The sequence below is a fragment of the Pezoporus flaviventris genome, unplaced genomic scaffold, assembly GCF_033815535.1.
Source record: "Pezoporus flaviventris isolate CSIRO_AGI_PZ_B2104156 unplaced genomic scaffold, CSIRO_AGI_Pfla_v1 ptg000001l, whole genome shotgun sequence".
NCBI classification, from domain to species: Eukaryota; Metazoa; Chordata; class Aves; order Psittaciformes; family Psittacidae; genus Pezoporus; species Pezoporus flaviventris.
In genome coordinates, this window is record NW_026892549.1 from 17,563,970 (window position 1) to 17,587,869 (window position 23,900).

The 23,900-nt window shown below is 36.8% G+C and overlaps 1 protein-coding gene across 4 annotated transcripts in view; it reads right to left on the reverse strand.

Annotated features, from left to right (window-relative positions):
• CCDC148 (coiled-coil domain containing 148) overlaps positions 1-23,900 on the reverse strand; it is a 58,676-nt gene that overhangs the window by 29,438 nt on the left and 5,338 nt on the right. For all 4 annotated transcript variants that reach the window (XM_061446284.1, XM_061446291.1, XM_061446310.1 and 1 more), the window contains exons 2-9: positions 22,208-22,329; positions 18,287-18,390; positions 17,572-17,654; positions 17,248-17,411; positions 16,891-16,986; positions 16,619-16,800; positions 8,872-9,010; positions 6,620-6,826 (exon numbers count right to left, since the gene is read on the reverse strand). In XM_061446284.1, coding sequence (XP_061302268.1) covers positions 6,620-6,826; positions 8,872-9,010; positions 16,619-16,800; positions 16,891-16,986; positions 17,248-17,411; positions 17,572-17,654; positions 18,287-18,390; positions 22,208-22,329 — 1,097 coding nt within the window. The remainder of the gene's footprint in view (positions 1-6,619; positions 6,827-8,871; positions 9,011-16,618; positions 16,801-16,890; positions 16,987-17,247; positions 17,412-17,571; positions 17,655-18,286; positions 18,391-22,207; positions 22,330-23,900) is intronic.

Sequence of the window (23,900 nt, forward strand, 5' to 3'; positions counted from 1 at the left end):
CTACATAAAGTTACTTATGACATCAACAGTTACTGACATCAACAGGTATGTCAACAACAAACCACTGTGATATTAACAGATGGTGGTCTGAAATCTCCAATAACTTTCAACTCCAAACCCATATTCCTTCTTCTCTAGCCTGGGAATTCTTCTACCCTGAAAACTCCTGAACAGCACCTGGAGTCATGTCCAGACTCCACAGGGTCTTGAATGGCACAATAGCAAATGGCACAAGCTAGCAGTATTCTGCTTCTGAAGGCCTTATGCAAGACCTAGAAGTTATCTAGTAGTGGAGCATTTGGCAGCGGGATAATTAAGGAATACGCAAGTCTGTTTGTTACTATCAGAATATATTCTCATCTTCTTGTGATCAGAAAAACAACAGAAGTTCACATCCCTGGTAGATCTTCGTCTAGTGCTCTTGAGCAGCTTGTGCTCCATAGGCTATCTCTAAGAGGCTCCAAGAAATAATGGAGAAAAGCAAGGCTGCTGGCACTAAGACTAATTTTATTACATAAAAAAAACTTGTATTCTGAAAAAAATCTACACCTGTAGAATAATTTTAATTGAAAATAGAAAGTGGTTAGAAGTAACTGGTTTGGTCATTAACAGAACTGTAGGCATTTTCTTAAGCTAAAAGTGTTTAAAATTTAAAAAGGGATACAAGAGAAAAGCATATGAGCATAATCCTCAGTCTAACCTGAAGAGTAAACAGATGCATTGCATTCTGTTAGGACTAGGACTGGCACCTACAGAACTTGTGATCCAATAGAGGACCGGTTTTATTTCCCTGGAGCTGAAAGCACAACCCATCTTTGCTCAGGACAGTGTGTGAGCAGTTTACCTTTCACATCTTATCCTTGAATTTCCTCTCAGTCAACATTATTCAGGAAATCTCTCTGTTCTTGACAACAGGAGTGTCAACATTGTATTAACACATTTAAATATTATGTAGGCTTAAATATTCACAGATGCATAACCTTAAATATGCTGCATTTCTATTTACAACTATTGAACTAAATTTGCTGTCCTTTCGTATGCAGTATTATCTCGTTAGTTCCTTCTGCAGCTGTATGAAGAGCTCCTTTGATCCTTTACTACTTTGGCAAATTTTTGATGCAAATTATTTTTCTTGCCTGAGGTGCCACTTTCCTACCTGAAGACAGAAGGTAATTCTCCTGAGAAAATAAGGTTAGGATGAGCTATCTGCTTCTCCAGCTATCTATCCACAAATAATTTTGGGGATCACTGGACAATTTCAATGAAACTTGACAGATATGTGTATATCCCAGACTACAAGCTTTGATAAACCTAGCAGCTAGGTAAATGAGCAAGACAGGTCTCAGGCTGAGGCATTACATGCTCCTCCAAAGTTCTGGGGTGCAATGGATTGTTTAAATGGACCTCAGAATTGACAAGTCAGTCCATGGTCTCCTCCCATTTAGTGTGTCACTGCAGCCCCCTGTTACCAAAACCCTGCTACTCATGCCGTTCTCAGAAGAATGAAAAGAAACACACATAATAGAGTTACCATGGTTTAACAAACTGCCCCGTTACCTTCACCGGAGTGGTGTGGCTCTGTGTGCACTCCTTGTCCACCCCAGATCTGTTACAGTCAATCAACAAAGAAAGTATTTTCCATTTTGTATGTTGTCTTATATAGCATAAATTATAATCATAATGCTAGAGCAAACTATGAAGGCCGTTTAAACTAAGACACTTCCCATGCAATTGGCACAGTGCAGGGCACCCACTCCTGTGGCCCAGCTGGGAAGTCAATAGCTCCATTGATCTGCAGTCACCTGCACATTGCCTCACACAGTTAAACTTCGCATGTTGTGCGCAGCTACAATATAACAATTTCAGTGGAAGTAGAATGAATGTGTGGTGATAAATTACACTGCAAACGTAATTTATGAAACACGCAATAGCTGAAGTCTGAACTCCTGTTTCTCTTGCATTAGTATTTACTAAACCCCTCTGAAATACACTGTAAGAATCTGGTTAATATAATGAGCATCAGATTATTTATCTTTGTATTCTGTTAATGACTTTTCCTTAATTAGCAAAAAGGCCAATTATTTTTTCATTTCTAGCTTAAAATTTAGTGAATGCTTGCTTTCTACATACTTCATAGGTTTATCAACTACTTCTGTTGTGTGTGTACTGAGAGAGAGTGAAGTTACAAAAATATTTCTGCTTTTTTACTGTGGCCTTACGGTTGCACCACCATAACAAAGAGCAAATGTAACCCCTGAAATCTGTGGTGTATTCAGGCAAAATGCTAGGTAATACATTGTGAGAAGATTTCAGTAGAGCAGTTGATAGATTCAGAAATAACAGTATCATGTGATAGAATGTGGTATAGGGAAACGGGTGAGAAAAAGAAGGGTGAAAGGGAAGGCAAGGAAATTTGCAGGGACAATCTCTGCATGTGCTTCCAGCTTACTGCATATGCGTTTTATCTGACCCCAGAGCCATGAAATTCATCAATGCTATATTGACCTCAAACTAATAAATCCAGGTTTATCGCTCTGGATTAAAAACATACTACAGAGACAGAGTGAGCTCGTCTTTGGTGAATTTGAAAATTTTAGATATTTGCTCACATCCACTTTTGAGACATACTACAGCATCCTACAACTCTTAGTTTTACCACATATTGCCTGAATGAGTATCTGTATTTAAAACTGACATCATTAAAACTTCCTGATATTTCTCATATACAACAAAGGAATGGGTCACCTCAGTGGTGAATAAACAATGCTTCTGAAAAAGAAAACTTTTCTTTTAAATATCCCACTATTTAAATAAATAAATAATAAAAAATCCTGAAAAATGACCAGATTATGGCCAAAGAACTAGGTTTGATGCTCATCCAGACTTTTTAATTTTTTTACATTCAGTTGTAATATTTCAATGTTGATGTCTCCTATGGCAGTCAAATAATTCCAAACAATGACCTGACCACATGCCCAATAGGGAGATACAACATTTTTCCCCTGAGTTTACTGACACATCTTTCTTCTTATCATGCAGGAAGGGAGAAGGAAGGCGACATGCAACAGGCTTTATATGATTTTGCAATATCCCAGTTAATTCCACCTAACTTTTTTCTTTTTGAAATTAATTTATCTTTGTTTCTGCCAGGATAAGGAATGCAAGAGTTGCTCTCCAAAAATTCACAGTGTGTGCAAGGGATTTTAGCTCTGAAGCGGAAATTAATCCTGGAACACAAAAAGAGAAAGAGGAAAGATTTAAAGGCATGGCAGGCACATAGCTTTATGCTAAGGAAGGGGCAGCCCATCCTATGCATCAAACACAGAAGATTCAGCTGTCCTTTTGTCTACTGGTGTAGGTTTTCTCTTGAGTGTTTTTTTTTTATATATATGAAGATAAAAGTACTGAATTATAAGTATTTTAAGATAAATTCAATTAAAAAAATAATGGTTTGAATGCATGCAGGTACCCTGACTATATTTCTGAATGTATTACAGCAAGTACTTCAATTCTTCAACCACCAATTGTGAAGCAGCACCCTTCTGACCCTTTTAAAAAAATCACACTCTCACTTTACTTCTTAACTACCTTGTGACATAGAAGAATTTGCTTCACTATGTTGTCGGGAAAGAGGAATTTTACACAGAAAGAGAAACTTTTTACACAGCAACTACTACAGAATCCTGAAAGTGGTTAAATCCATAAAGCATACCAAACATGGGTGATTCTTGATCAGTCATTGAAAGTGTAACACTGTCTGTTTTTCTTTAGTTTGTTTTCAGGAATGTTAAAGATATATATCTACAAGAAGCATTTCCTCTTTAAGAATGTACAGTATATCCTCACTAGTGTTACCCATTTCATTCTTTATTTCATTCACAAGATTACCAGATGGCACTCACGATTTATTTCACCTGAGCGTCTTGAGATTTTCCAAATTCCTCCTTAGAAACTCTGATTTCTGTTAAGGACACACATTGATCTTGTGAGAGAAAGAACATGGAAGAAGAATTTGAAAGCCCTTTCTGCAAGTAAAAAAAAGCTGTAAATACTAATTTAACTTCTCTGCTGCTTTACTTTTTAATTGTTATCACTCCTCGTCAGTCACAAGGGCTGGTGGCATAGCTGCTTCTAGTGCATTTGAAACAGCTTTAATCAATGTCTTATTTAGTCTGTTTGCTGTGTTGTTGGTTTACTGTCCACAGATGGAAAGAACTATATAAAAGTTAGGTGGTATCATGTGGTTATTGCAGTAATAAAAAAATGCATAGCCTGTCACATATGAATATTTTCTCTTTTGCACTGCTCAATCTATACTACAATTAGGAACAAACTGATTTTCATGCACAAAGAACTCATTTGAAAAAGCCTAAAAACTCAAAGCAGCATAGAAATTTACAGAAAGATATCCCTTTTAAACCCTTTTAAAGTAAAACAGGTTAAATGGTTTACTGGCTAAAGTGTGAGTTCTCAAATGCATATACCCATCAAATCTAAACAAAACCCATGTGTACATTCAGAATAATTTCTTTGAAAAACAGCTAGTTCCTTGCCCAATTTCAACTTCCATCCTCTATCCCTCTCAGATGTGGAGCTGATCAAAACAAGGTCACAGTGATATCCTTCTTTAATGAAAAAAATGACCTTTTTCATTCCTCTTTTCTGGGAAACAGATGAATTGTTTTTGTTCAATTGTTCAACATTTTAACAAGGCCACCTTTGAAAGCAACTCTTGAAAAGCGAAGGCCAAACAGGTTTAAGTTTCAAACAGTTCCAGGTCACAGGAAACAGGAGGTCAGAATCCAAAGAACTTTCAGACAATGTTCAGTGCATCAGTAGGTATCTTAAGCTACATAAAGACAACCTTAAGTACTCCAAACACTTGTTTGTTACTTTTTTTAAGGAAGGGGGGAGGGGGGAAAAGACCAACTCAGAAATTTACAGTTCTGGAATAAATGGCCCTTCCACCTCTAATTGTGCAGATAAGAGACACACAGCAATTCCAGAAAGGGAGACCTACGTAAAACAAACCAAACCAAACCCAAAACCATACCAGCTGTGGAAAGCCCCTCCTCACTCCACCTGGCCCCAAGGAAGCCTGCTAAAGGAGTTAAAATGGGGTACTCCTCACTTAGACAAGCTCAGACAGTTTCTAACCCTGAACTGTTTAGATTCAAACCTTTCTATGACAGAAGGCTCCAGGAACAGGAGACAGAAGGGTTTTTTGTATTATTCATGTAGTGAAAACCTAGTATCGGCATCAGAAGTCTTCATCACAGTACTGTTTTTACTGTGTTTTTCTACTTGTAGAAAATCAAAATCAAGTGCTCAGTATTTTGCTGAAAAGGGTGCAACACAGGTAACATTGGTAAAGTGAGAATAACACACTTTCTGTGCAAGTGGAAAATCACAGACAGCAGAACAAATCTTAACATGCCTTTCGTGCCCAAAAATATGATTCCCCTTACAAATGCCTTAGGCATCAACACCATAACACTTCCGTTGTGTGTCCAGGCTCCTCCCCTTTTATTCTACTCTCTTAGAATTAAACATCCCCCCCCAAAAAAAAACCACCAAAACCAAACAAAACAAACACAAACAAACCCACCAACCACAACCCCCTCCAGCCCCCTCCCCCCCCACCAAAAAGAAAGGACCAAAAAAACCAAAACACACGGCATTTTTATCTCTTTTTTCACCACCTCTTAACACAGTAAATTGCCTTTCAGAATATTGTGATGCCTCTATAACAAGGGCAAACAAGTTATGGGATCCGTTTGTTCAGGTCTTAGAAAGCATTCTTAAAAATAAACAGAAGGGAAGACTGACATTCATGATTTCTCTGAAAACAGACTAGCATTAATCTGAAAAACTGATGGTAGTGATGATGAATGCAACCTTTCACTTTCACTTCTGAGGATTCTAGTGTTAAAAACAATTACAAAAAAATCCTCAGACAGTATAAATATAAATCCCACTTTGTTGAGGAAGAAACAGAAGCACACAAATATGGTGCAATTTGCTAATGTTACAAAGGAACCCATGAATATGGTGCCAGATCTTTACTCCTGTAGTTTGCTTAGTCTCTCATATTGTGAGCTGCAGAACAAATCTTGTTCTTCCAATACTGACACACAGTTCAAACTCTTCCATGGTGCTCAAAACCCATCAAACTAAATGTTATTGCAGTTTATACAGAAATTCAAAATCCATCAAACTGAATGTGATCACAGTTTATACAGAGATTATACCCACACTATGAAACTAACAGTAAGGGCTAAAGTGTGATGGATAATTCTTAATCAAAATTCTTAATTAAAAAAAAAGAAAGACAAACTAAGGTAAAGAGCTGATTGAAACACTAACAAGGATCCTTACTAGTAATGGCACAGAGCATCTTCAGAAGCATTTGCAAGTCAGCTTCACAAACATGCTGGTCCCTGACAACAGATTATAGTTTGCTTTTTTCACCTAACTACCCAAAACAATTCCATCAGGCCAGTAAAAAGAAGATGACAACTGGCTTCAGTTAGTTTTTCTTCACTTAAACACTGTAACTTTGTTTTAAATTTATGAGTAAAACCAGATTTGTATGTGGTAGATTTGTAACTGAACCTACCTTTGCTTTCAGGTCAGCACAAATCTCCAGTTGCTTTTGTCTGGTGTTAGCCAGCACTACTTCCATCTCATGAGCAGCTGAGGCTTCAGCAGCAGTTGTCACTGCCTTAAGTAAAAAGGCTTTCCTAGTTTGAGCCCAATCTAATATCAAGGCTCTGCGCCGACTCCTAATCAAATGGTAATGATCCCAAGCTTTCTTATGAACAACCTAAAAAAGTAAAGCATTTCAGAACGGTTTAAAAACTATGCATAAATAATTCTAAACATTTTTGCAAACTGATTTTGCAAATTTGCAAATTGATTTAATCATTATATCACCCAGATTCCTATGGAATCCACAAATATTCTGTCAGGTGCCAGACCCCCAGTGTTGGTAGGCGGTGATACCACTCCAGCCTTTCCCTGCCTGCCTGTACCACATGGCATTTCAATATGCTGCTGTCCCACTGTTATGAACTATGCTTTTGCAATATAAATAAATTAAATTCAACAGTTCTTTCCTGCCCTAAAGTATACAAAATGTAAGTGGGTCCTTTCAATACATCTTCAGAGATACTGAGCACTTTAAGCACAATGAGGCTTTTTGTCACAAATCACAATCTCTAGAGGAACACAAGGCAATAGTACAAATGCAGTACAGGTGTAAGTTAGCTTCGCTTTTTCTTTCCTAACAGGAAATTCAGAAACAGATTTTTAGCTTGCCAAGCAGCATACTGCCACCACCAATTTCACCACCTAACAAAAATGGCGAGCGTTAAATCTTAAAAACACCTTCCTTAGCCTTATTCAGTGAGGCTCCCAAGGACGTTCAAGCTTCAAGACTTTGATGGGAGTACTAACCAAGGCATTAGAGTCTTCAACCTGCCTTATATCCCACCAAACATAAGTTAGCAGGATGAAGGAAATTCTAGAGACAGTTAGCTGCTCAAGGGGACCATTCCTGGTGCTAGTTTCCAGGCTTTTAGCAAGGGATGGAGTTTGTTGACGCATCTGGTGCCCAGCTCAGAGACACTCCTACCAGCTCACAGCTGGACGAAGATAAGGTAGATTCTCTTTGATCAAATGTACATCCACCACCACATCAGCAGTTCACACTGCCATTGCTGCCCAAACTTGAGTGAGCCTCGCTAGCATGCATGTAAAGCTGAGACACTCATAAGCAAGAAATGGGATGGAGTTTGCAATTCTAAAACAGATCTCTGTGCTCTGCTACTGGATCATGCACTCAGGACTCATCTATTCTTCTACAGACAGAAGGAGGCACAGAAGACTCTAAGTTTAGTATTCTAATGTAACACAAATGTTTTAAGAACAGATTCTTAGTACTGTTTAAACATTTCTGTATTTATCACGCTAATATACATACTAAGAAGTATTGATTCAATGCAGAATTATGATTTTTAAATTTAGAATTTTAAAATTTTAAAATGAACATTCAAAGAATTAGGGAGACCCACTAATAATGACTATGCTTAAAATATAACTACACTGTACAAAGCACATAATTATTTAGCCTAGTTCTTAAAGGCAAAATTTCAGAAATCCACAAGAAACATAATTTTTATGAAACTGTGCTAATTATTAGTATCAGTTCACTGCCATTCCCTTGCATTAGGTATTCCTCAAACACAGGGAAGTAGATGGTCTAAAAATACATGCAGAGATAAAAAAAGACTCCTGCTTTACTTATGACATCCTGAAGAGTTCTGGCCTTGAAATGGGTTTCGCTATTAGCTGCTATGTGCTTATTCACTGTGGAGTGTAAAAGGAATCAGCAATCAAATTGAAAGGCATTATGCATGTAAAAATAGCCTCTCCCTGAGAGCCGGAGATAACTTTTCACTCTTTCTGCTATATATGTGCCACAGATCAATTAAAATAACTATTCCTAGACAGTGCAACAATGCTATACATGCTTATCAAAAAAGAAAAATACCAAGAGAAGCAGAATAGTGTGACATAACTATAAAATTGTACAGCAAAAGCAATGCTAACAAACTAATTCTGTGAATTTAGCTGTAAGAATATGTGGAAGTATAAAATCTCCACGGTGCTTATTCTGAAGAAGTGATAAGGCTTTAAGTTAATGTATTTTGAAGACAGGGACATCCCTTCTTCACTGTGTAGAACATGGTTTATAATAAAGACATTTTTAAACAAAAAACTTTCATAAACGTGCTTTTACACAAATGTTCACTACATGGTTTATATAAGAATTTATATAATTGATCTACTATTTAAAACAACACTAACCAGATCATGCCTAGGTTTGTGAGGAAGGTATCTCTGCAGCACATCGAGGCACAATTTCGTCCTCTTCTGAAGATCACTTGGATACTGATTGATAACAGCCTGGAAAATCCACTGATCTTCTTCATTCCATTCAGTGTCGCTACAGAAATGCAAAACAATCAGCCCCAGTAGAATTTAACATTTGAAAAGAAGGAGTTTGGTTCTAGTTTACCTTTAAAGCCTAACCTTTCAGTGGGCTCACAATCTTGAAACTGTAAACTGGATGTTGGATCAAAGCAGAGAAATTTAGATTTACTGTTAGGAAGGAAAGCAAACCTATATTTCTTTTCTAACATGACCATTTATTGTGCCATCATTCGACTGAATTCTAACTTGGCTTTTTATTAGGGAATGATACAGTGTTTCTCAACATTACATTAATGAACAGTCAGACCACACATAAAATACAGTGCGAAAAGGAGGAAGATGATCAGTCTCTACCCCGAGCATGAAGTCAAAATACCTGTGTTCAGCTAAATGAACTAGCTTAGAAACAAACTTCTTACAGCCATAAACTCATCAGCAAGGTGTAAGATACACATTTTTTTTTTTAAATAGGAGGTGTAGTAATCAGTATTAATTTTTTTATTTCAGAAAACTAGAGTAGCAAGAAGTAATATAAAATAAAAACAGGGTACCACAGGTTTGGATTTAGTAAATTAGATTTTAGCCTCAACCTGAACTCTTGGCCTTGAAGGGATTAACGTCAGTCTTTTATTGTCAGCATTAATGTATGAGCAGCAACACTGAGTCAGATCAAAAGGTCTCTGTGACTAAAAGCCTAGGGAAAATTAAAAGGCAGTCATTTGACTCTACCCCCCCACCAAATTCCTGCTGCCTCCAACTGTTTGCAGCTCTTGGACTTCCTGAGCCATCAGTGGTGTCTGGGTATTTAATAGTACTGCATTTGTTAAGATGTTAGAACAACATCCTTATGAAGGCAGAAATACCATGTATTTTTTAAAAAGAGTATTTTTGGTGAGATGCTTATAAGTAATTAATATCAAACTAGATTTTATTATACAATCTAGCATTATCTCTAAAGAGAGAACAGTAAACACAGGAACTAAAAATATTTTATGTAATCCAGTTTAATACAACTTTTCTTTAAAAAACACTGTACAGGAAACCCAAAATATATTATATTGTACAATATTCTGGGACTCTGAAGGAGGAAAGAAGAAAATATCCCTAGACCTGTTAGTTTTGAGAAATTGAAAGCTTCACTTGCAGATATATCTCAAGAATGCAAAGACACAATATCCCGTTTCAACAAACTGATTTTGAAATAATATCCTGTCAGGCAAGGGAACCCAATCTCTCAGTGACGTGCATTTCACCTTTTCCACTCTCCACTGGCACTTTCTGCTGTTGCATGCCTTCCCATGAAGTTGGCACATACCTGGACAGAGGTCCACTTATCTTCACCTCACTAAAGGCATTTATTTTACAGTTTGCTTCACACCAACTCACGGGTGTTATTTTTACCCTTATAGTATTAAGAGGGATTTAACTTTCACCCATCTTTCTGGAGACAGCTAGTGACCAGAGGTTTCTTCCTCTCCACTTCAGTTCTTTATCCTGTGACTTTCATGAAACAAAAGTGATTCTTAGCACACTAAAACATGTCAGCACAGAATCATTATTCCAGGATGAGGATGGTGGCAACTTAACAATAACCACATGCAAGGGAATATTAAAATCACTATTCCCTAGTAATGAACACCTTGGTGCTTGCACTCTATGTATATTTTTCTCTATTTTATTTTCCTCTGAATAAAAGTTTAAAGTTACTTATCTTTTATGCAGGCAGCATCACAGTGAAGGTGGCCAGGTAAAGAGAAAACACATCCCACCTCCATCAATTAGCTCTAATAATATTATCCCAGCCATTAGTGCTACAAACAGCAGAACAAAAACCTCACAGTAATAACATTTGTACTGTGTACAGAGAGAGTCCAGTCATTAAAGGTTTTTTTGCAGAAAGACAGAAAGATCTAACTCTTGGCTGGCCTTCTGTGGCAGTGCTTTTGAGTAGCTTATATAGTTAGCAATGGAGTAAAATGAAAATGACACATAAAAAATTAACTTTAATATGACTTAAAGTCCACAAGCAGCAGTATTATGCCACAGGACAGAGATCCTACAGTGACGCTTCAGTCTTTGCCTTTCCACATGAGAGAAAGGTTCACAATCAGCATTTGTTGACAGCTCTAGAGTAATTTATAGAATCACAGAATCACAAAATGTAGCCAATAAAAAAAAGAATTCAAGAGAAACCTAACTTTTCATGAAAAGAGTGCCAGCCAGCCAACTGACAGCCCACCTGGGGCAGTGACTGAGGTGTATGAAGCATTCCCAAGTCGTACCTCATCTTGCAGCCCATTGACTTCCCCATTTACACAAGACTTCAAACACTTGCTGTATGGTGATGTACTGCAGTACAGCAGTGCAAGCTCATACAGAAAAGCTCCCCATCAGCTGTGCAGCTACAGATTTAGGACTGGAAATACTACAGTAATAATCCTGACCTGGAGACTCAGTAGTGGGGTGAAATTCATAAAGCTGTGGAAAGAGACAGCTTTCCCTCTACAAGCTTATGTGAGATATATCTCATTTATATTTCCACCTATTTTCCTTTCTCTTCTTATGAACTGTGTGAAATAACTGACAACTATTTCTAGTACCCAGCTGTTTGTTATTAAATCCAGCCATCATGAAAAGAAATTGACTTGGCTTTGAAAGGGCGTAAAGATCTAGCTCCTCTAAAAAGTTCATTTGCAGTGACAACTACCAAGCAAATGTTAGAGACAACATAAAAAGTGAATTTATTTTAGCAAAAGCAGAGTAGCAATGAAAGTGTTTCTTTATAGGTGATTGCTTAAATTTCTCGTAACAGACAATGAATATAGATGTCTGAGCTGAGGATTTTTCATATGCTAAGTCTGAAGACAAAATAGCACACTGGAAAGTGAAATGGGGATAAGGAATCCTTCAAAGAGAGACAGTTGAGTAACATTTTAAAACCTTCAAGCTCAAGGTCTTGAAGAACAGACACAGTTCTCCAAAGAGAAGAGTCCCTGAGCTTTGTCACAGAGGTGGTAATGAAACAAGTGCTATTTCTGCAACATTTACTTCCTCTAAGAAAAATTTTTCACAACTGATCCTCAGAAATTAATGTTTTAAACTTCTCCCTTTTCTCTAGAAGGACCTTCTCGATGAAATCAGTTCATTTATTAATTTTAGAATCTCTGTGTCATAATTTGATATTCTGAGGTATGGTCTTTCTGAAAAATAACTGAAGAATAAGGAACAAATTAATTATTCTTCGCTATGATTAAATCTCTTTCACTGCAACTGCTACTACCAATGATGATCTAGTTACAAAGTATTTTTCTTCTTAAGATAACATTCTTAAGATAGCATTCTTGTCTTTCCAACCCAAATATTTTACTTATTTGTTTATTAGAAGAACCACCATGAAACCCTGGTAGCCTTTACTCAGATGGAGTACCAGCCATCCTGAGAAAATGTTAACTAGTTCATGGGTTGGATTCTGAACTACCTCTTGTAATTTCTGAAACAAATAAGTAATCCTTTTCTGCGAGTTCTGATACACCTCCCTATGGTGCCATTTGAACACATTATTTTAGTGACAGTAATAAGACAGTTCTAAAAGCTGAGATTCTCTTTCTTAATAATCTTAGATATTTCTGACCATGCAGGTTTCTGAACAAATAAAGAGTTTCTGCATACAAGAAGAGTAAGGCAGAGGAAGATACATCTTGGTCAGGAAACATTACACAATGGTCTTGAAAGCAGGGAAAACCAGAGGAGGTCTGACGAGCAGTTTAGTATCTCCTCTGCCTCCAGCACGCAAGGACAGAGGCACCAGTTGCTGCACTGGTTTCTGCCTCCTGTATCTCACATATCTCTCAAGGCTCCCTCTGACTTGTACATTCCTCTAATGACCAGCTAACAGTGAATCTCTGCACAGGAATAAGATGGAGAAATTAAGGTTTGTGGATAATACTCTGGGGAGAAATCAGCTAGATCTAGAGCTACAAGTAGTTCATTGTAAGGAGGGACAGACTGACTGCCAATGCCTTGGTTTGTCAGCTGTGCCAAAATTTGTCAGCTGTGCTGAGATTTTGTCAGCTGTTCATAGACAAAAAAACAGAAGGATGATCCAGCCCAATATATTTGTGACCGTTAAATGCATGGAAATTCCAAAATATCCTGCCTGACTGAATTCAAGTTGTCACCTCACTTAAACTTTTGTAAAATTCCAGAAAGGAAGATCTCATCTAAAATGAGTTTGAAAAGTGCCAACACATTGTACATTAATATTTAAGCTAATACCAGGCTTCTTCAGTGTCAAAATACTGACAGATTTTACAAGGCTGGATGCATGACCCAAATTTTAAATGTAGTGTTTGCTTTTCTTGTATCATTCTACCAGAAAACAGTACAATCTTGATCTTGTTTCAGAACTGAAACACAGCAATTGTCCTATAATCAACAACCCTGAGGCAGCTGCTTCCTTTGAAACAGATTATGTGCCATTAATCCATGGCTTTACACATGCTGAAGAATATAAACAACTCTGCAGGGAAGCTACCCTCTGCACTCTATAATCCCCATATATACTTCACAACAGCAACACATACTTGATGCACTGCCATCTTGTTGAATTTGCAGAGGCAGACTGCAACATACCACCAAGTGAGATGTTAACTCCCTGCTATTAATTATGGCATTGCTGATTGATAAACATCCTGGTAATAGACCTGAAAAGAGGTACTAAAGTTACTTGTCTTAGTCCTAATATCCCATTCACTTGAAATGGTGTTACAGAAGACGCAGTGCTGAATACGCACTACTACAGTAATCCATCAGTTATTTAAATAATTTGGACACCCTTGGAGATTGTGGCAAAAATATAATTAAGTGCTTATGGAATCTTCAGCTATAACAAATACATCAATTCCAACTGCACAATCTGTGGGATAACTCAGGACTTGGGTATTTCCCAAACACAAAAATTTGTGGTTTAGCAGCAGTAAAAGAAGTGAATTCAGATTATAAAGCATTATAATCCTATATTATGCTTAAAAATAAAACCCAAACAAACCAAAAACACCAACCAAATTCTTCAGTTTGCAAAAGCAATAAACACTGTGATGATCATTCTAGTATGACTGAAAAGCGCACAAAGAGTATAGCAGACCTGAATATTATCTTATTCTGATTTTTCTTCTTTGGAAATTCCATGCACATTTTCCAAATTTTCTGTTCCAGACAGTCTGAGCAGTTAAACAATGAGATGTGGAATGCCAGACTAGCATTAACTTAAGGTTTCTTTGCTGTACATTAACGCATATGATGAGAGAAGAACAACAGAGAAACAATCCTCAGAGGAAGTAACTAGTTACATAATTATATTGTTCTGCTGAGCAACTTCTCAAATTACAAACATGAGAAAAAAGTATTGCAGGAGAATGGTTGGTATCTTTGGCTATAGAACAATGACAACAATAGCAAAGGCTTCATTAAGGTTGTATTAATCAGCAGAGTACAGTGGGTACATGCCAAGATCAAAAACCTGTCACTCCATTTTTGACAGTATTTTCCGTGTTAGTTGGATCAAAGTTAGCTTGATGAATTACAGAATACTTAAATCACAAGGCTGTATCTTGTGTAAACTCGCATAATATTTTCATGCAAGTTAGCCAATATAAATCTAAGAAGTGACAGAGAGAGTTGTGTCTTTTGTAAAACCCGTATCTTGGAAGTAAGCAATTCTACAAGAACCAAGCTTCTTATTGAAAACACATTTTTAATGTTGTTGTGGATAAAATCATAGAACCATAAATGAGCAATACATTAAAGACTTGAAGACCAGAAGGGAAACAAAAAAAAGACCTAGCTCTAAATAAAATGCTAAGATAATTACTGATGGTTCATTTATGATTTCATACATTCCCAGCTAACGATACAGGCATAGGCTGATCCAAATTGAGTAAACTGTCCTACGCAACCTACCCTTCCATCCCACCAGCAGACTGCTGCCGCTGCCCCTACCACCAGCATCTTTTCCAGCTACAGCCATTTCTTTTATCCCCAACTAGCTACCATAAATTAATTCCTTCAAAGTACCACTGCATATGTTTTTATGCCAACTGAATTTCTCTTCCAAATATCGTATTTTATCTTTTAAGTTTCAACGTTATTTATCAGCGCAAAATAAGCTAGCTCAACACCTAAATTCAAACCTGACACATGATCAATGAAAATACCATGGTAGATTTTTCACCCATTTCGTAGATTCCGTTGCCTACATTGATGTCCGTCTATTATTCAGTAGCACACATGCTGTGTGGATCAAAAGATTTAAATTTATAAATTTTCACCAAAATTGTGTTGCTCACACTTTAACACAATTTTAATTAAAGCCACTAGGAAAGACTTGTACGTATTTAACGATTTAGTATTTGTCACATATTTTCTCACAGAGGTTTTTGAAACTTCCTCCAAAAGAGCAACTGTAACAAAATATAAAAGACAGCAGCAAAGGAACTGCCATAAATTTGCCACTTGCTGCTTAATAATTAAAAATATGGGAAAGATCAGAACAATTCCCAGTAAGTATCCTATCATAATAGCTAGAATATTACACAACTAATATACTAGCTTCAGATAACACAAGAACCTACAGAATACCTGTACAATGTATCAAAAAAACAGTGGAATATATCATCACTTCCTACGGGATCCAACATTTTAAACCTGTTTCAGTACCCTCAAACTCAGCAGCAGTAGCAGAAGATTTAAGTGGTGCGCTGTAAGCGTATCTAGAAAAAGCGGGAGATTTAGAAGCAGTGTGTGATTGTTTTACCAAAGAAACTTAGGAACTTCCCTGCTCTCCCCAGTTCTTTTGCCCAGGATTCAAACAATTCTGACCTTTCTATTCTCAGTCTTCTTAAAACCTGTTTCCTTCTAAGCCAGAGAAATATCAAGAGATAGCAAATAGAAGTTAAGGATGGTCCAACATCTGCAAACTCAGTATCCCCTGAACTCAAGTTAGCCTCAGCAGAAAAGCTAAGCTTTATACTAATACTATATGGCTATGTTACATTTCTAGATCATTAAATTTATGTTATTTCTATAAACTTTTTTGTTTACAGAAAAATACCTCCTCCTTTCAGTTTATCTGAATCAGAGCTACATACATTTTTTTTACATTTCTTTGTGATGAGAATTACTGCAGCAATCCAAAATTTGTTAAAAGATTGGACCTATTTATCTGCTTTATAGATAAATACATTCTAGATGTCTCTCAAAGACTGTACTTTTCTGGCATAAATTTGATAGTGTAATTACCATACAGAAAGGATCATCTCTATTCATACAAAAGCATTTAAAGAGGATATTTGATGTACACCAGATTGTTGGTTCTTTAATTCACAAAACATTTCACTTATTATTTGAGATGACAGCTTTTGAAAGGACGGCCTCAACTCTCTCAGCTGTGTCAACAGTAACTGACTATTTAACCCCAGATTGCCAGGCAGTGCATCAACTATTCTCTGCTCTGACAGAACCAACTCTAATGGTAAAGGCAACTGCAGGATCTATAGATAACAAAACACATTATAGTTACTTATTTTATACCCAAAAGAAGAAATTCAGAAACGTATGTCATTACCTACATAAAACTTCTAGCTCTTGATCAATCTCCTGAAGCTTAGACCAGTACCTGCTTGCAAGCTTTCGGCATTCATTGATAAGGAAGGTTTTCAAATCAGGGTAGGGGCATTCCAAAGACAGTAGTGCTGAAGGAACTTCAAGGAAAAGTCCATTTTTCTCTTCAAAAGAATGTGCTAATGCCTGTGATAAAAAATGCTGCTCAGCAGACTATTCTGCATTGTATTTTCTCCCTCAAAAAACTGCTAAATAAACTTACAAGGAAAAGCTTACTTTTGTTTTATAGTGTTCCGCCTCTCTTTGCAAAGCCAAACTTTCAAGGATAAGGAATTCCAAAATTGCTTTCTGTTGCTTTTTCACAAATTTGATCTGTTTCATGAAATAAGTTACTGTTACTTCTTCATCTGGTCTTAATATGAAATCTCTTATTTTGAAACAAAGAGCCTGATTTCCAGTTCTACAATGCTATGCTTTTATAGATTTTAGTGAAGCAAAGTTATACTATGGCAGGTAAAGAGGTTATGGGATACTCTGAATACGAGTTATAATTTCAAAGTAATACATAAAAATAAATGAAAATGCTAAAAATACAGTGATAATAAATTGTAAAAATAAAGTTAAAATACCAACCTGTTGTAACATCTCAACTGGATTGATCTCCGATTTCAGACAAGATTCTTCTGAGAGGTAACACTGCATTTCATTCAGCCATAGTTTCAAATTCTCTTTTAGTTGCCAGATAGGAGCTATAGTATTTGCTTGGTATGTATCCCGCTCCTCTGATAATTTATGCTCTATATCCAAATAAAACATAAAACTTTCTCAAACACACAAGATACTACACAGCACTGTGGTTTTTAAATCTAAACCTGTCAAGACAGAGATTTAAAACTCAAATAATTAAGATAATTTTGATTCTAATAAATAATCAAGAAACAAATAAAAAGTTCTTACCCAAGTCCTTCATATCCAGAAAAAATTTGTGCTTATGGCTTTCTTCATCAAGAAAAGCCTTTATTTCTGCTTCTGCTTTTTCCCTGGAAGGTATGAATATGAGTTTTACAGAAGTTTCAATTTCTTATTCCTTATGTTTTCAAGAATGCTAAGCCTCAAATACTCTAATAATTAAGTAAAAAGGGGAATTCTTTGCCTGGGAAGGTATGAAGTGCAGAACTTGGACATTGTCCTGGGTGGTATGGAAGTCACATCCCTCCAAGCAACAAATACTCTCATTGATCTGCTGTATGTATACACAAAACACAAGCTAATAGACAAGAACATTAACATTCCCTGTTCTAAGCATGAACTCAATATGTACTTTTAGAGACAGACTCTGAAGAAATTAAAAAGCATCTGAAAACTTCTGATAGTCCTACAAATACATGCTCTTCAGATGTTGATAGGACAACTAAACAGCTAAGACCATCAGGGAGAGGTACAGGTAGAACAACATCCACCCTATTCTCCCCTCCCTTTCTGTGTTCTCTTAATGTCTACAGGCCCCTTCCAATGTAGATCACAAACTCACATGCCCTGCACAAAAAAAAATCTTCATTTCAGATATTTTAATATTTTCCTCCTAATGTCCTTTGAATCAAGTATGCCACATCAGAATCTCTTTCTACAGAAGTATTTGTTTAATAATGGCTAATTATTCCTCAGCTTTTACCTGTTCTCACTCAGTCTTTTATGCTCCTGCCACCACACTTGCCGATGCTGTTTCAGCAGCATTTGCTCTTTGTTATTTTTTGAAAATTGCTCTGTTTTTTTAATCTGCAGGAAAAATTAAAGCTTGTAAGTATCTGAATCTGTTCAATAGCTTTATTAAATGCTTTCACATGGAAAGTTTTAACTATAGAATGGTGAACCTAAAAGTTTTTTCAAAACAGTTTTTTTCAAAACTGTTTTTTTTCTAAAGAACAACAGGTTCAAATGTACCCAATTTTCATGAACAAAAACCAAAAAACAAACTATTTAAATCACAATTAAATGAGAGGAGGTGGAAAAAAATGCAGTCCATTTTCTTTTTTCCCTTCTTTCCCTTTTTCCCCCTTTTCTTTCCCTTTTTTCCCCTTTCTTTCCCATCCCCATTACACAAGAGGTGAATGGGGGAAAGATGTGCAGGAGAAAGAAAAATACACTTTCTTAAAGGTGGGAAGATGAAAAAGTGAAAGTGCGTCTTTGGGGGAAAAAAAAAAAAACCACAAAAAAAAACCACCCCAAAACCAAAAAATTGGTTACTAAAAAAGAGTGCTTTTTCAAAATCTGTCCAATTAAAGAGGCTCTGAAACTCTCTGAGGGCTTCACAAAACATTGCTTCAAACTGCAGATGAAACAAAAATACATGCTTTTGAGACAGATGGAGTTACTGCTTAAACTAGAAGAAAAGCAGTCAGGGAAAGGCTGATGAAGTGGCAGCCAGGTGACTCTGGCGAACCAACAGTGAAAGAAAAAGGATAAGAAGTCTATGGTTGTCAGAAGCCCCTGAGACAAGTCAGTTTTCTGTCATCCTCCTACCATCACAACTGCCTTCTGGCCTCTTAATGGACACTCAGGACAAAGCAGCATTTCAGTTCAGAACTGGCTCATTTCCTGCTCCTTCTCTTTTTGCCACCTTGCCACCATCTTCCTCCATTACACCTAACCTCATCCCTGCCGCAGCCAACTTCTTCTGGTTGCAAACACCCTTCTGATTCCAGAGGCTCCCACAATTCACACACCCACCTTTTTATTTTCCTTCCCCTGACCACACTTCATGCAGATACATTATTCTACTGCAGAATGATAGCAAGACAAGCGGGGAAAAAAAAAAAAAAAAAAAAAAAAAAAAAAGGAAAGTCTTGTCCTGGCTCCCTGGCTCATAACAGGAAGAAATGAATAAAGATGTCACTCCACATCCAGTTCCAGTTCAGGAAAGAATTAACGTTTCAAGTAAAAAATGCTGGTTTTCCACATGGCTCAGGAAGAAGTAATCTGCTGTTTAAAATGCTTAGTCAACTTTCCTGCTTGGTGAAAGTTGGAAAAAAAACACAGTTACCCTCTCTGCGTTCACATGCATAAAAACAGGGAGAGCAAACCTACTACAAGCGTGTTCTCCCTGGGCAAGTGACACCAGCAGGCTTCTCAAAGAGAAAGTTCACTGAACGTTTCCTTGCAGGACTCATGCACAGGTAAGCAAGAATCCCATCACTTCTTAATCAGAGCCCCTCATTCACCCACCAGCAAAGCTAAAATGTGCTAGAATGTGGTTCTCCCTGTGAAGAATCATCGTGCTTCTGCAGCAAGCCTGCTTTAGTGGGTATTACTTAGGTAAGTAGCTGCAATAGATGCTACGGAGACATGATGCGACTCTGAATGAGAAACAGGTGTTTATAGGAAGCTGCATACGTGACTGTACTATAAGAAAGTTTTAAAGCACCAGTTTTATGCTTTCAATTGGTATGTTACAATGCTTCTGAATCGAAGATAATGTCTCCTTATTTTTATTGCTTACGTATTTTCATGTTACTTACAGCTTCCTCTTGATTACCATTAGGTGCTTAAAACCAGACTTCAGCAAACAGAATACTGTATTTGAAGTAATCTGAAAATACATATATCTTCAAATCAATTCTAAAATTTAAGTGAAAAGTTGAACTAGTTCTGTACAGAAAGTTTAATATGCTCTAGAAATTATTTTATAACACCAACAATGACATTATATGCCTAACTGCTGCAATATTAGCTTTTTTATGTATGTGCTATATTTTTCTTTCTTAAATGGCCAGCAATTGATTTACCGTTTACTTCTTCGGTTCTAATTCACTGAAAGAGTAACTCAGCACTTTGAAATTTGGATAGCCTGAATCAGCAACAAAAAAGTAGTAGTTGGAACACATTCTATTCTCTGTGGAGCTTTCAGCATATATATTTTACTACCTACTCAGTTGGAAAACACTTGAAAAGGTGAAATACCAAAAGACAGACGATGAAAAGTTAGTTTAAAGCTTGAATAAATTCAGTAGAATTTTGTACTGCCAATACATGAAGAAATATCTGCCAGCACTTCTGACATATTTATACTCACATGCATTAAAGGAAACTATACGATAAAGAAAGTATGCATTTTTTTCTCTCATTCACTATCACACTTTTCTATTTTAAATACAGAGAGATGAGCTGCACGAGCAACCCCCTTTTTTGTTGCAAGGCCTTTAGGATAGTAGTAGAAACTAGTAAATTATGCTTGTTGGTACTGTGTATATTCCATTCACTAGGATTTAAGAAAGAGCATCAGAACAATAACAGCAAAAAAAAAAGTATATGGTTATGTTGCTAACCAAAGTATTTCATTTAATTACTTCAGTTCAAAGAACTTCTAAATATGATTTAGACATGCAAGGACTTTTTTTTTCTTTTAGAGCTTCAGGTTTTCTTATGTGGATTTTTTTTCCTTTATTATTCGGGAAGACATGGAGGAGATGTACAATAATCATGAAGGTCACATGCAGTATTCTAGTTAGCTATGTCTGAGCTATATCTTAATCTTTCTCTCTTTACATTTTCTCTAATATTTGGTTCTTATTCTGCAAAGGTAGAACTCTGTCACAATGTTTGTCATATGCCTAATGTAAAGGATGAAGTGAGGCTGTCTAGAGAGCTACCAGTGTTCACCCTGTCCTCTCCCATATTTACAGATGGGTTCTACTTTCCATTTTCTTTCTTGTGTTTACAAATCCTTCTCTTCACCTCGTACTCTCATGTACACTCACGTCAGTGAGGACTTTGGGTGTATCATTGCCAAAAGTGCTTCCAAAATCTTAATATACTTATTTGCTTTGCTATTTTCAACTCATACGGTATCACCCATTGCTGCATGGACTTATTAAATGCCTCTAAGATCAGAATTACAGAAAATATGAATATGTGAAATTGCATTAGTGGATGGAGAAAAACTGGTACTTAAGTCTTCTTTCCAGTTTGACAGCCCTGACTTTTGCTGCTTCTCCAGTTCTGCTAGTGACCCTGCTCTGTCAACACATAATCGTAATTCTTAATAAAAGTAAAGTTTTCATTAAACTTTACTAGTATTAAATAAGCTATGTTCTTACCACTTGGGCCATATATCAGCTATTTATACCTTTCTATCTGTCTAGCTCCACAGTTACATTCGATAGCTATAAAACCCTTTCAATTTTCTTTCAAGATCTGCCTCAGGTTGACTTTTCAAAATCCTCACTTCACCTATTTTTGTTTCTTTCTGGATCAACTTCCGCTTCCCATTTATTCCTATAAATTCTTCATTACTCCCAGTATTTTGAGTAACTCTCATAATGAGCCTGGACGATTTTCCTCAAAGCACTCAAATACAGATTTTTCCTGTCTTTTCAGTAAAACAAATCCACATTCAAAGAATTTCCACGCTTTGCCATTAATATGTCCAAATCACAACAACGCTGTGATAAACTCCCTATCATTTGCCCCCTTTTGCTGAACACTGTTACAGCAATTTGTTATCCCTATTCATTCTTAGATTCCTTTGGGCAGTGAAAAGAAACATGATTATTTAATTTTAAAGTCACTCATATTACAAATAATATAAAAACCATACCTTTATTTGAATTTTTTCAGATGCCATTTTTTCTACTGCAGCAAGTTCATATAGATGTTTGTAGTCAACAGGTTTATACTTAGAGCTGAAAGAGCCATCTCTTACAGGAATCACCAGATTTTCTAGTTATCACATAAAACACAGTCATTTCAAATTCTGGAGAAATATTTTAAGCATGGGTCATAAAATGAAAGCATTATAGATAGAACTGAGAAACAGTTTATTTTAAATATTAAAAGTTTTCATAACCAAGAGATTGTTATTTGATAAATAAGAATTTGAAACAAACATCAGATAGTAGAAGCTATATAAAAAAAAATTACCATTTGTCTGCTCACAAAAAGTTTAAAAACATTTTTTTAATATGTGAACCTAAAGAATAATTCCTTTAAACTATGCTTACTGAAATTTTAGTAATTTCTAATAAAGAAATATGTGAATTTCAACCCATGCATTCTTATTTCACAAACTGGAAAACTACCTCAATATTTATTGTAATCTAGATTAAGCAATAGGAATTTTTTTTTCTCCTAACATTATATAAACTACCAATGATAGGTAAACAGAGTGAGTTGCAGTTACATTTTCCATTGAATACCCAGCCATTAGAAACAGCATCATTTTTCTACTAAATGTCTGTAGGACCCTGGGAAAACAACATACTTCCTCAAAGAGAAAGGCACTAAATTGCAAGAAAAACATCACCCTTGGCTTCTGCTGCAAACAGAATGGATAATAATGTCCACTTTCTCCAGTCCTGCCATCAGTATTTGAAAGACTATGACAGACTGTTGTCCAAAAAAAACCCCACACAAAGTAGTTTCACTGAAAAGGCATCTGACATCAATAAAGATTTAACCAAACTGGTCTTTCACCACAAAAAGGTTACTTAAAATGATCCCTTTAAGAAGCTTCATTGAGGGATTGACATATTCCCCAAACTTGAGTTACCTCAAGTTTACCATGGAGTCCTCATAGAATAGTTAGAGTTGGAAAGAACCTCATAGAATAGTTAGGGTTGGAAAGGACCATAAGATCATCTAGTTCCAAGCCCTCTGCCATGGGCAGGGACACCCCACACTACACCATCTCACCCAAGGCTCTGTCCAGCCCAGCCTTGAAAACCACCAGGGATGGAGCATTCACAACCTCCCTGGGCAACCCATTCCAGTGCCTCACCACCCTCACAGGAAAGAATTTCTTCCTTATATCCAGTCTAAACTTCCCCTGTTTAAGTTTGAACCCATTACCCCTTGTCCTATCACTACAGTCCCTAATGAAGAGTCCCTCCACAGCATCCCTATAGGCCCCCTTCAGATACTGGAAGGCTGCTATGAGGTCTCCATGCAGCCTTCTCTTCTCCAGCCTGAACAGCCCCAACTTTCTCAGCCTGTCTTCAGACGGGAGGTGCTCCAGTCCCCTGATCATCCTCATGGCCCTCCTCTGGACTTGTTCCAACAGTTCCATGTCCTTTTTATGTTGAGGACACCAGGACTGCACACAAAACTCCAGGTGAGGTCTCACAAGAGCAGAGTAGACGGGCAGGATCACCTCCTTCAACCTGCTGGTCACGCTCCTTTTGATGCAGCCCAGGATACTGTTGGCTTTCTGGGCTGTGAGCACACACTGTAGCTGGCTCATGTTCATTTTCTCATTGACCAGCACCGCCATGTCCTTCTCCGCAGGGCTACTC